The 13,684-nt window shown below is 45.5% G+C and overlaps 1 protein-coding gene across 3 annotated transcripts in view; it reads left to right on the top strand.

Moving 5' to 3' along the window:
• LOC147103585 (seizure 6-like protein) overlaps positions 1 to 12,890 on the top strand; it is a 321,234-nt gene extending 308,344 nt beyond the window's left edge. For 2 of the 3 annotated variants that reach the window (XM_086012033.1, XM_086012035.1), the window contains exons 14-17: positions 4,784 to 4,816; positions 7,225 to 7,339; positions 9,165 to 9,267; positions 10,652 to 12,890. In XM_086012033.1, the coding sequence (XP_085868159.1) occupies positions 4,784 to 4,816; positions 7,225 to 7,339; positions 9,165 to 9,267; positions 10,652 to 10,681 (281 nt within the window). In that variant the 3' untranslated portion in view covers positions 10,682 to 12,890. The remainder of the gene's footprint in view (positions 1 to 4,783; positions 4,817 to 7,224; positions 7,340 to 9,164; positions 9,268 to 10,651) is intronic. The other variant, XM_086012034.1, reaches the window with a different exon arrangement.
• The last annotated feature ends 794 nt before the right edge of the window (positions 12,891 to 13,684 follow it).

The raw sequence follows: 13,684 nt of genomic DNA, 5'->3' as shown, positions 1-13,684 counted from the left end.
CAAATGACCTGTGCACTTCAACCAGTTTTTTCGATTTAAAAAAAATACTGGCCAACTCATCTCTCTGTCCCACAACCGACCATGGCAAACGTTAATCTATCTTTATCAGTACAGCCCTATTCAACTCGCTTTCTCATTCATGTCCTAGCCGGGCATAACCTGACTGTTGAAATGGATTGTTGCCCAGCCCTGAAAACATTAGCCACGCAAGAACCATGTCTTCAGCACCATCATTATCGATTAATCACTCCGCATAACTGGAGTTGTTCTGTTTCTGTATACTTGGAAAGGCTCGGGAACCCCCAGCGCAGAAAGCAAAATACTGCGGATGCTGGAAATCCAAAATAAAAACAAAAATGCTGGAAACACTCAGCAGGTCAGGCAGCATCTGTGGAGAGAGAAACAGAGTCAACGTCGCAGGTCGATGACCTTTCGTTCGAACTGGAAAAAGTTAGAGATGTAACAGGTTTTAAGCAAAGAAAGGGGAGAATGGGAGAAAAGAACAAAGGGGAAGGTCTGTGATAGGATGGAAGGCAGGAGAGATTAAATGACAAAAGGGATGATGGTGCAAGGCGAAAGGAGATGGTAATGGGACAAGTTAAGAAACAAAAGATGGGTCTGGAGGAGGTGTAAATGGGAATAGCAGAATCATCAACAAAAGCTGCCACCTGAAAAAATGGGGCCAGAGGTTATGATCTGATATTGTTGAACATAAGAACATAAGAAATAGGAGCAGGAGTAGGCCAATCGGCCCCTCGAGCCTGCTCCGCCATTCAATAAGATCATGGCTGATCTGATCCTAACCGCTAATCTACTATCACAGAACCATCTCCTGACTCTAACAGAATTAGACACACGAAATAGGAGCAGGATCAGGCTACACGGCCCCTGGGCCGGCTCCGCTACCCACAGGGCCATGACCGATCCGAACCTAGACTCATGTCCAAATTCCTGCCCGCTCCCCGTAACCCTTAATTCCCTTTACTTCTAGGAAACTGTCTATTTCTGTTTTAAATTTATGTAATGATGTAGCTTCTACAGCTTTTTGGGGCAGCATATTCCATGGACCTACCACCCTCTGAGTGAAGCAGTTCCTCCTCATCTCAGTTTTGAAAGAGCAGCCCCTTATTCTAAGACTATGCCCCCTAGTTCTAGTTTCACCCATCATTGGGAACATCCTCCCCGCATCCACCCGATCCAACCCCTTCACAATCTTATATGTTTCAATAAGATCGCCTCTCATTCTTCTGAACTCCAATGAGTAGAGTCCCAATCTACTCAACCTCTCCTCATATGTCCATCCCCTCATCCCCGGGATTAACCGAGTGAACCTTCTTTGTACTGACTCGAGAGCAAGTATGTCCTTTCTTAAGTATGGACACCAAAACTGTATGCAGTATTCCAGGTGCGGTCTCACCAATACCTTGTACAACTGAAGCAATACCTCCCTATTTTTATATTCTATCCCCCTAGCAATGAAAGCCAACATTCCATTGGCCTTCTTAATCACTTGTTGCACCTGCATACTAACCTTTTGAGTTTTGTGCACCAGGACCCCCAGATCCCTTTGTGCTTCAGTACTTTCCAGTTTCTTGCCATTAAGATAATAACTTGCTCTACGATTTTTCCTGCCAAAGTGCATAACCTCACACTTTCCAGTATTGTATTCCATCTGCCAAATCTCTGCCCACTTACTTAGCCTGTCGATGTCCCCTTGCAGGTTTTTTATGTCCTCCTCACTCACTACTTTCCCTCCCATCTTAGTATCATCTGCAAACTTTGATATGTTACACTCGGTCCCCTCCTCCAAATCGTTAATATAGATTGTAAAGAGTTGGGGACCCAGCACTGACCCCTGCGGAACACCACTAGTTACTGATTGCCAGTCTGAGAATGAACCATTTATCCCAACTCTCTGCCTTCTGTTAGATAGTCAATGCTCTATCCATGCCAGAATATTACCCCCAATCCCGTGATTTTTTATCTTAAGCAATAATCTTTTGTGTGGCACCTTGTCAAATGCCTTTTGGAAGTCTAAATATACTACGTCCACTGGTTCCCCTTTATCCACCCTATACGTTACTTCCTCAAAGAACTCCAGCAAATTTATCAAACATGACTTCCCCTTCATAAAACCATGCTGACTTTGTCCTATTAAATTATTATTATCCAAATGTCCTGTTACTGTCTCCTTAATAATGGACTCCAAAATTTTACCTACCACAGATGTTAGGCTAACCGGTCTATAGTTTCCAGCCTTCTGTCTACTGCCCTTTTTAAATAAGGGTGTTACATTAGCAGTTTTCCAGTCTGCCGGGACCTTTGCCGAGTCCAGGGAGTTTTGGAAAATTATTACCAATGCATCCACAATCCCTACCGCCACTTCCCTCAAGACCCTAGGATGTAAGCCATCGGGTCCAGGTGATTTATCCGCCTTGAGTCCCATTATTTTACCGAGTACCACTTCCTTAGTGATTTTGATCGTGTTTAGCTCCTCCCCCCCTTTAGCCCCCTGTTTGTCCAGTGTTGGGATATTCTTTGTGTCTTCTACTGTAAAGACTGATATAAAATATTCATTCAGTGTTTTTGCCATCTCCATATTTCCCACCATTAATTTCCCGGTCTCATCCTCTAAGGGACCAACATTTACTTTAGCCACCCTTTTTCTTTTTATATAACTATAAAAACTCTTACTATCTGTTTTTATATTTTTTGCTAATTTACTTTCATAATCTATCTTCCCTTTCTTAATCAATCTTTTTGTTATTTTTTTGCTGTCTTTTAAAGTTTTCCCAATCCTCTATCCTCCCACTAGATTTGGCTACCTTATATGCCCTTGTTTTTAGTCGAATACTATCCTTAATTTCTTTACTTAGCCACGGATGGCTGTCTTTTCTTTTACACCCTTTTCTTCTCAGTGGAATATATATTTTTTGGAAGTTGTAAAATAACTCCTTAAATGTACACCACTGATCATGTATCGTCTTACCCTTTAATCTATTTTCCCAATCCACTCTACTCAATTCCGCTTTCATACCTTCATAGTCTCCTTTATTCAAGCTTAGCACGCTTGTTTGAGATCCAACCTTCTCACCCTCTAATTGAATATGGAATTCAACCATGTTATGGTCACTCATTCCAAGGGGATCCTTTACTAGGACATTTTTAATTAATCCCGTCTCGTTACACAGGACCAGGTCTAAGGTTGCTTGCCCCCTGGTCGGTTCAGTTACATACTGCTCAAGAAACCCATCCCTAATACACACAATGAACTCATCCTCAAGGCAGCCCTGCCCAATTTGATTTGTCCAATTAATATGATAGTTAAAATCCCCCATAATTATAGATGTTCCCTTATTACAAGCCTCAACTATTTCCTGATTGATACTCCGTCCAACAGAATTGCCACTGTTCGGAGGCCTATAGACTACGCCCACTAGTGTTTTTTTCCCCTTATTATTCCTTACCTCCACCCAAACTGTTTCATTATCCTGATCTTTTGACCCAATATCATTTCTCTGTATTACAGTGATTCCTTCCTTTATTAACATAGCCACCCCACCTCCCCTTCCTTCCTGCCTGTCCTTCCTGATCGTTAAATAACCTGGTATGTTTAATTCCCAGGCATTGTCACCCTGCAGCCATGTTTCTGTAATGGCCACAAGATCATACCCATATGTAGTTATTTGTGCCATTAACTCGTCTATTTTGTTACGAATGCTACGTGCATTCAGATAGAGAACTTTCAAATATGCTTTGTGACACTTAGTTCCTGCTTTTGCCCTTTTTATTATTTTACCTTTTACTCCATGTTGAGTCTGGATTAAAATAATTATCTACTGAAATGATACATTGAAGTAAGTGAACATCCAGAAATGCTGATAGTGTATCATTGGTTGAAGATCCTACCAGTATTCACTGTTTAGGCTGTCATGTGAGGTATCGTAGTGCTGTTTCCGTAGGAGGAAACAAAGCCCAATTAGGAAAAGCTTTCAAGAAAGGAAGATGAAGGGGTGTCGGGACAATCCAGGAATGTATGTGTGACACACAGGAAGCAAAGAAAGACTTGCATTTATATAGTGGTGTTTCTTAACCTCAGGACGCCCCAAAGTGCTTTACAGCCAATGAAGTACTATTTGAGTGTAGTCACTGTTGTAATGTAGGAAACACGGTAGCCAATTTGCGCACAGCAAGCTCCCACAAACAGCAATGTGATACTGACCAGATAATCTGTTTTAGTGATGTTGGTCGAGGGATAAGTATTGGCCGGGACACCGGGGAGAACTCCCGCCGCTCTTCTTTGAAATACTGCCATGGGATCTTTTACAGCACACTCAGTTTAATGTCTCATCCGAAAGACGGCACCTCCGACAATGCAGCACCCCCTCAGCACTGCACTGGGAGTGTCAGCCTAGATTTTTGTGCTTAAGTCTCTGCAGTGGGACTGTGAACCCACAACCTTCTGACTCAGAGGCGAGAGAGTGCTACCCACTGGGCCACGGATGACACATCTTTGAGCTCTAAACTCTCAAAGCAACACAATGTACGATCTTCCACGTTTTTGAGCTCCTTATCAGTAGGGCAAATGATTTGTTTTTGCTCCGATCCGCTCAGGCACATTCACTGGACCTTTTTAAGTAAAACTGTGGTATTTGGGCAACAAATGGTCTAATTGCACGGTTACCGGATTGCCCTGGCGAGCTAGTATCCTTACAGAGAATTGCACAACCTATTCAAGGATTTTCATTTAAAAAACAAAACTCTTCCCTGTTTTTATTTTCAGCTGCTCAGTACGGCTTTGAACACTCGTTGGAAGGTAAGCTGATAGGAGAGCTTTAACTGTCGCTGCGGGCTGACTATAAGAAGGTTTAATACCTGGGTAGGCACTAATGTAGAATGATGCTCGCAGCTAACTTTAGCGATTACGATAAAATTGCAAAAACTAAAAACTAGAATAACATTTTTTTAAGCTGTCCTTGAAAGATCATTATTTTTCAAATGTTTGTGTCTGCATATTTTGTGAAATAATTTCAGAGTCATGGGGAATGGATTTTTTTTTTCATTTTTGTCACCCGGTCTCAGAATTAAGCTCTCCCACGTCAGGTATAGCTAGTCCAAAAGCAAACTACTGTGGCTGCTGGAAATCTGAAATAAAAACAGAAAATGCTGGAAATACTCAGCAGGTCAGGCGGCATCTGTGGAGAGAGAAACAGAGTTAACATTTCAGGAATAACAACAGAAAATGCTGGAAAAACTCAGCAGGTCAGGCAACATCCGTGGAGAGAAATTTGAGTTGACGTTTCGGGTTTGACCCTTCTTCAAAAACCCGAAACGTCAACTCAAATTTCTCTCCACGGATGTTGCCTGACCTGCTGAGTTTTTCCAGCATTTTCTGTTGTTATTTCGGATTTCCAACATCTGCAGTATTTTGCTATCGTATTAACATTTCAGGTCTGGGACCCTTCATCAGAACTGGAAAAAGTTACCCATTACCATCTCCTTTCGCCTTGCACCATCATCCCCTTTTGTCTTTTAATCTCTCCTGCCTTCCATCCTATCACAGACCTTCCCTTTTGTTCTCTCCTCCCCTCCCCCCTTTCCCTACCCCTGCACTTGCTTAAAAACCGGTTCCATCTCCAACTATTTCCAGTTCTGACAAAGGATCATCGACCTGAAACATTAACTCTGTTTCTCTCTCCATAGCTGCTGCCTGACCTGCTGAGTATTTCCAGCCTTTTCTGTCTTTATTTCAGGTATAGCTAGATTGGATGCAGATAAAAGCTCCCTCAATACTATCCAATCAAAATCAGTTACAGCATGGGTTGAACCCAGAGTAAAGCTCTCTTTATAATGTCCCATCAAGCACTTCCAGGTCAGGTGCATCATGTGTTAGATGCCGACTACATCTCCCTCTATACTATTGACACCCAGTGTTAGCATCAGGCTCTCCCAGGCCAGGTACAGCATGGGTTGGATGTAAAGTAAAGCGCCATCAACACTGTTCTATCAGTCTCTCCCAGGTTAGATATAGCATGGGATGGATGTAAAGCACCAGCTACACTGTCCTATCAAACCCTCCCAGGTCAGATATAGCATGGGTTAGATGTAGAGTAAAGTTCCATCCACACAGTCCGATCAAGCTCTCCCAGGTCCAATATTGTATGGGCTAGATGCAGAACAATACTCTTTCAACCATACCTAACAACCTGCCTTATCCCCAAGCCCAGAATCGCACCTCCTTCTACACCAGCGAAAATATTTATTTTGTTTCATACACCATCCATTCTCGTGGAGTCCAAGAGCGAGCCTGGCCATTTTGTGCCGACTTGTGGGCAGTTTCATGCTGTGGACTCACACCCATGCGGGCAACACTTCTCCCTTCCACGCCATCACCTCCTCCTCTTCCAAACCTTGGCAAAACTGTTATACCAGCTCAAGTGCCATGCTGAAGGCCTGATGTCTAAGCAAGGCAACAGCGCTCAGTTTTACGGATTTGCCCGCCGAGCCTAGATTACAGGCCGCAGTACAAACAGGACAGTAACACTGCTCGGGAGTGGCAGTCAGGGGTGCAATGTATAATGGAAACCAGGAAGGGAAGCTGGAACGTGGTTGAGTTAGAAATTCCCACAAGATTTATTGGATAAATACAGTGCTGGGCATTCAACTGACCATAGGCGAGGAAGGCCAAGTTTTGATGTCCATTCTGTATTGAGTTAGAACCCTATTTGGGGTACTAAATTTGGCCTCGGAGCCCATAGACTACAAGGGTGGAGAAACGATATGGCATTTGTAACTGATACAGTGGTTTCACCAGATCCTTTCCCCTTGAAGTCAATGGAAAGGAAAATCAGGCAGGGTTTATAACGAGCGGCCTATCCACTAACAGCCTTTTTCTGACACCATTGTAAGCTCAAATCAGCCCTTCTGTGTTAAAATACCGAAGGAGCCTCAAAGGAGAAATGCGTTAATACTGTAATTTCGAGGCCATTTCATTTTAAGTGCTATACCCAGGGCTCACTCACAAAGAACTTGTCCGGGCACTTGTTCAAAGTACCAGGCCCGGCCAGCACCCCCAACAGTACCATGCTCCAACAGGAGTCAGTGCCTTCAGGGAAAGAGGGGAGAAAAATTGGCCGGGGCAGGGGAGGGGACGAACCGAAAATGGTTAAGCGGGTGAGAGAGCTTTGAAATAATAAAGTCACTTCTCAGTTGCTTCCCCTCCAGTAGCAGAGGCAGCGGCGGAGACGTCAATGGAAGGCGGAAATATGGCTCTGGCGATATTCATTCCCATCCTCATCATCTCCATACTGCTGGGAAGCGCCTACATTTACGTCACCAGGTAAGCGAGCAATAATCCTTTGGACTCCTCTGAGTATTGTCGTACTTGTCAGTGGGTAAACACTGTGCGCCCTCACCGAGGCTTCTTCGGCAGCACCTCCCAAACCCGTGACCTCCACGACCTAGAAGGACAAGGGGAACAGGTGCGTGGGAACACCACCATCTCCCCCCCCCTCCTCATGCCCTCGCATGTTTCCCTCCAAGTCACACACTATCCTGATTTGGAAATATATCAGCCGTTCCTTCATCGTCGCTGGGACAAAATCCTGGAACTCCCTCCCTAACAGCACTGTGGGAGCACCTTCACCACACGGACTGCGGCGGTTCAAGGAGGCGGCTCACCACCACCTTCTCAAGGACAACTAGGGATGGGCAATAAATGCCGGCCTTGCCACCGATGCCCACATCCCGAGGATGAGTACTTTTTTTTTTAAAAGGAGCGCTTAACTACATCTTATTTTACTGATAATCCACTTGCCATTTTTGGGTACAAGTTTAGCTTTTATAGGTTTTATTTTTTGTGCTGAGCAAGGTGAGGGATGTTTTCTGTTTTGTGACACCTGTTACCAGGTGCACACAACGTCAGGTACGGCATGGGTTAGATGGGACTCTGTATAATGCCAACAACTGGATTGAAATTGTGCTGTTAGGTCAATGTATTCACTGTTAATGTCTATCATATGAAATTTGAACAAAGCCACTAACTGTATGGGTCAAATAGCGGAGAAGGGAGTTCCATGTGAGCACATCAGCGGGCGCATTACTGATCTTGTACTTCGGGATTTCTACCCTAACATGGCTTAACTCCTCCTTTTTCATTACACCGTGACATTTTTCCACTTCCCACACCAGCCATCCTCAGTCTGTTTGAGTGAAAGCTATTAGTCACAGATAGAATTGAGTTGTTGGCTAAATCTGTTTTTTGTTCTGGATTTGGTGTTGCCGTTTATATTTGTAGTGCTGAGGGGCAAGTGCCATAAGGCTGGGCTGAAGGAAGGCAATCGGATGGGGGTAGGAAGGATGGTGATTATAAGGACTGTTGGTGTATTGGGGACGGGAGGGATGGCTCAGGTGAAGCGCTCTTGGACGAGCTGCTCTCCAAGAGCTCTGGCAGCTCGGTGCACTGATGGTCGATGCCGCTCCTGCTCGTCCTCCTCTTCGTGCTGCTCGTTCCTCCTCCTTCTCCTCCTCCTGCATTTCTTGCTGCCCAGGTGGTGGTAAGGGCTGGTCCGTCCGGATGGCAAAGTCATGCAGCAGGTGACCACCAATCCAGATAGCCGGTCAGGGTTGTACTGCAAAGCTCCTCCCAAACGGTCCGGGCAGCGGAAGCGTTGTTTGAGCGCGTCGATGGTCTGTTCGATCACCTTTCTTGTGGTGGCATGGCTCTTGTTGTAAGCCACCTCTTCAGCTGTACCCGGGTGCCTGACAGGAGGCATGGGCCAATTCTGAAGGGGGATTGCCCTCGTCACCCAGTAGCCAGCCTGTAATCTGACGGCCTGGTTGGAATAAAGGCGGCACAGAGGACTGGCGGAGGATGAATGAATCATAACTGCTGCCGGGCCACCGGGCACAGACCTGCACTGTCTTTAGTCGCAACCCAGCTGGACGTTGAGGGAGTGGAATTCCTTTCTATTCAGAGAGATGCCAGGATGGTGAAGGGTAGCGTGCCATGCTTGTGCAGTCTACGGTACCTTGCACCTTGGGGAAGCCGGCAATGCAGGCAAAGCCTAGAGCTTACCAGGTCAGCAAAAGCCTTGTGAACAGTTGTGTTGTTTACCAATATCTCCCATTCAATATTTCTTTCTCTCTCTCTCTCTCTATTCCAGGTGCCGATATCACTCAAACCTGCGTCTGCCTCTCATGTCCTCTCACCCATACAGTCAAATCACCGTAGAGACAGCCTTCGACAACCCCATCTATGAGACAGGCGTACGTTACTGGTTTGCTTTCACTTGTTGTGGTTGGAGAGGGTTTGGTTTAGGTATCTCTTTGGGCATACATTCTTTAAAGGGGTGGGGGGGGGCGGCGGGGGGCGGGGGGCAGAAGGAGCATTTAGAGATGGCAATCATTTCTTGGTTCTGGAGAAGCCAAGTGCAACCATTGTCACTGAATGTCGTGTGCAAATCCGGAGAGGAATGTGAAACAACAAGAAAGGCATATTTATGTCATTGTGTTGCAAAGATGTCATTACATGGTGGATGATGTCCTTTGATTATGTGTTGATAAGTAAAACTCAAAAGGCTCTTCCAAGCAACTTTACAGAGGCAGTAGAGGGAAGCATAGGTTCATTCAGGAGACAGTACTGCAAATATGAACCACTTGCTCGCTTGTCCACCAGTATTTCACGGGGAATTACAATGTGTGTTTATGTATTTTTATTTTGGCTGGGGTGGGACAGAATTTCAGGTGCAGCATGACAATGTTAGAGAATGGAATTCATAACAGGGCTTGCTCCCTCGGGGGCTTAGTGCGATGAGGGTGAATGCAATTCGCAGTCTGGTACCGAACCGTAAAGCCGAGGGGAGTCCCAGGTCCAATCCCGGCTCTGAGTTAGTTGAAGCAGCCAGAAGGACCGCAGCAGTTGGTCAGAATACTCCTGGACTAGAGAGAGGGGGACAAAGCAGCTCCTGATCACTATACAGAAGCATCCACCCCCCGCCACTGGACAGGGCACGTGCAGACATTGGGAGAACAGCATCGTGGTCGATCATGCTGGACCTCAAATTGAATAGCCTGCCAGACTCTCATTGATTAGGTTCACACATAGAGAATGCCAGTTGGACGAGAGCAGGCAGCACCAACATGAAGAAACACCGAGAGAGGAAAATTGTTTAAAAGATTAAAAATTGTTACAGCCCTATTTTAATATTATGCTTTAGCACCTGTAAATGCCAGAACATGACAACACAGCAAGTTGTCTTTCATTGATAACCTAGAATGATACAGCACAGAAGGAGGCCATCTGGCCCATCATGTCTGTGCCGGCTAGTTGAAAGAGCTATCCAATTAGTCTCATTCCCCTTTCCCCATATTCCTGCAAATTTTTCCCCTTCGAGTATATATCCAATTCCCTTTTGAAAGCTACTGATTGTTGAATCTGCTTCCACTGCCCTTTCAGACAGGGCATCCCAGATCACAACAACTCCCTGTAAAAAAAAAAACAATTCTCCTCATCTCGCCTCTGGTTCTTTTGCCAATTACCTTCATGGTGGCTACCTTGATGGTTTGAGGATGGTCTGTCATTATTACTGAGGTGGATTAAAAAAAAACACTGATCTCATTGCTCTGCCTTTGCTCCTCTGTTTAATTTCAGGACACTAGGGAATACGAAGTTTCCATATGAACAAACCCACGGAAGAGGCAGAATAGTGAGATTCCACCAAACGGCCAGAGTCTTCCCAGTACTCAACCCAGAGAACGACGCTCCTCTGTGCTTTCTAACCCAGAATAGAAATCACTGACATCCCAGACCCGGACGCTCCCCCTAAATGTACTGCACCCGGCTGTGTTCCCCTGAAAATGGATCTTGCAGCTCAGCGTGGGAAAAGCCTCCTCAAATTCTCCAAAAGTGCTTTTGGGTTGAACGGTTTAGGTAAATTCAGAGGCAAAACTGAGTATTTAAAGGAGACCAATACAAAATGTTTAAAAAAATCTATGGAGATTTATTTTTGGTCAAAAGTCAATTCCCCAATGTCTACATTAAAATAAAAGTATGTTAAATGTTTTATAAAAATATTCCTTGTGGCTCCCGTGACCTTGCTGAGCGGAAAGAGCTCTTCTGCATCCCAAAGGAGCTCTGTTGATTTCAATGGGTGGTGGGGTGGAGGGTCACTATTCAAATCAGCCCCATGGAGGATATATTATCAGCCTGGCACCGCACGCTATACCTATGGAGGCAGACGCTCTCTGGCACTAACATCACCAGAGTGGGCCGGAGGGAGGAAGATCCATGGCAACACAGCAAGATGTCTTTCGGCCCATCGTGCCTGTGCTGGCTCTTTGATAGAGCTCTCCAATTAGTCCCACTCCCCCCTGCCCTTTCCCCACAGCCCCGCAAAATTTTCCCCTTCAAGTATTTATCCAATTCCCTTTTACAAGTTACTACTGAATCTGCTACCACCGCCCTTTCAGGCAGTGCGTTCCAGATCAAAAAAACTCGCTGCGTTAAAAAAAAAAAAAATTCTCCTCATCTCGCCTCTGGTTCTTTTGCCAATCACCTTAATGGTGGTTACCTCCACCGGGTGGGAAATTAGGAAATCTCGCTTCTTTTTTTCTTCAAGGGATATTTTTACGACTCTATTTTTGACATGGACATTGGTTGAGCACTTTGAACAAAAAGTATTCCTTCTCTTTTACGTCAGACTTATATTTGACTTTGGACGGGTGAATTGCTTGACAAATATTTTCTAAATGTCCCCTTTTTGCCTAACTGTACACCCGCTGTGTACGCACTTTCCCTGTATATATGCAGGCACATACATGTCTATACATGCATGTACTGTATGTCTGTGTATATTCATTAACTAAACAGCATATGTGTGTGATGAGCATCTCTGCATGTATATCCTTACTGTACATCTGCAGAATTCATACATACCAGTGCTAACATACAGATTTTGTATTGGTGCGTCTGTTTTCACATATTTTCCATATATAAGCAAAGCACATTACACCAGCACACCCTGTATTGTGCAGCATTTTCTGCATTTACCCCATTGCTACTTATTTACGAAGACTTTTATTCTGCTGGTAAAGTGACACACAGGGGAATTCTGCTTTAGTCATTGCGAGCAGTTACAAAATGTATTACAGGAAACTCTCGTTTAAACGGCACCTAAATATCCGGAATTCTCTATTAACCGGCAAAATTCTCGCTCCGAAAACAACACCTCAATAACCGGCAATGTTGCCGAGTCTGAGTCTCCCACGGTGGCTGAGTTAGTCAGTGGGGGTAGTTCTCCAAACTGCCATTACTCGGCTTCTTGGCGCTGTCTGAAGTCCGAACGCCTCAATAACAGGAGTCTGACTCTCCTGCGCTGCCGGTAGTCTCTTCTGATCCGCCATTTTACAGGGGTACTGTGTGTCTCCCACGCTGCTGGTAGCCATTGCATTGCATTAGCTTCAACTGGCAGTACTGTACTTAATCAAGCATCTTCCACCATCCATTTAACACAACATTCTGTAGGTGAGTACCCAATTACTGTATACTGCACATTTCTTGATTTTTTTATTTTTCTTTGTTAAAAATAGTCTCGGTAAATAACCCTCTCCGTCATCCGGAAATTTTGATAAACCGGCAACACGCCGGTCCCGTCGGTGCTGGATAAAAAAGAGTTTCCTGTAATATTTCTCCCGTTGCCCCAGCTATACAATATTAAATGGCAATTGTGTCAAAACAGCACAGTTTGGCTCCTCCCGATGACGAAGCAAGTTTATCCAGCTAGAACCCTACAGATCAGGAAGGTTTGGTTTTGATTCCCTGTCCATTCTATGCTAGCTGATCACAGCATGGGCGTGAGTCGGAGGTGCTAGCATTGTCCTCGGTGCTCTCAAGGTTCAGAAGAGGGGTGGGGTGGGGTGGGGGGCTGCGGTGGTGAAATCAGCTCGGATTCTCACTTCTAAACGCTGTTCGCAATCCTGGGCAAGTGAGGAGAGGAACAAGCTCAGCCGCGATGCTCGCCCGGCAGAACAGCCTGTCGTGGCTCACGTATGAAGAATTGGCACTAGACATTGTGGCAGGTATCTCGACAAACTGTATGGGGTCGATTTTAACTCAGCCGTGAGGCGGGCTTTGAGGCGTGTGGGGGGGTTAAAATCTCAAAAACTGGGGGTTGGGACCCCACCCCCCCGCCCCGCCTGGTTCCCGACCCTGAGCCATTTTAACCCAGGCGTGTCTGATGGTCCTGAATCAGTCCCGCCTCCAACAGGCGGGTCTGGTCTTTAAGGCCCTTAATCAGCCATAATTGGCCTTTATAATCCCATTTTAACAGGCCCTTGCATTTTTTACCTTTTTCCCACGTAAAACACGCCTGGTGGGGATCACGCCTGTGAAACCTGGTGTGAGCACTATTGGCTTACTGACTATCAGCTGCAGGTCAACCAGTAAAGAGGAGATTTGATCAGTCATCATTTGCAGGTGGCAGGACTTTGTTGTTTCAGGCCTGGGGGCAACTTTTACCAGGCTTAACCACACCTGTGGAAGGTTGGAGCCTCACACACATCTCCAGTGTGACCTCCTGGGAAACCCCTCTCACCACCCTCACTCAGCGCTTCCTCGACGGAGGCATATACCAGAAGCATGGGAGCCATTTATTTCCTTCCCTCCTGGGCATTAGATGAGCTCGAA

The sequence above is a fragment of the Somniosus microcephalus genome, chromosome 19, assembly GCF_052327205.1.
Source record: "Somniosus microcephalus isolate GS21.2 chromosome 19, FLI_Smic_1.0, whole genome shotgun sequence".
Taxonomy (NCBI): domain Eukaryota; kingdom Metazoa; phylum Chordata; class Chondrichthyes; order Squaliformes; family Somniosidae; genus Somniosus; species Somniosus microcephalus.
The sequence above is the reverse complement of the archived record's forward strand: the minus strand, read 5'-3'. Positions and strand labels throughout refer to the sequence as shown.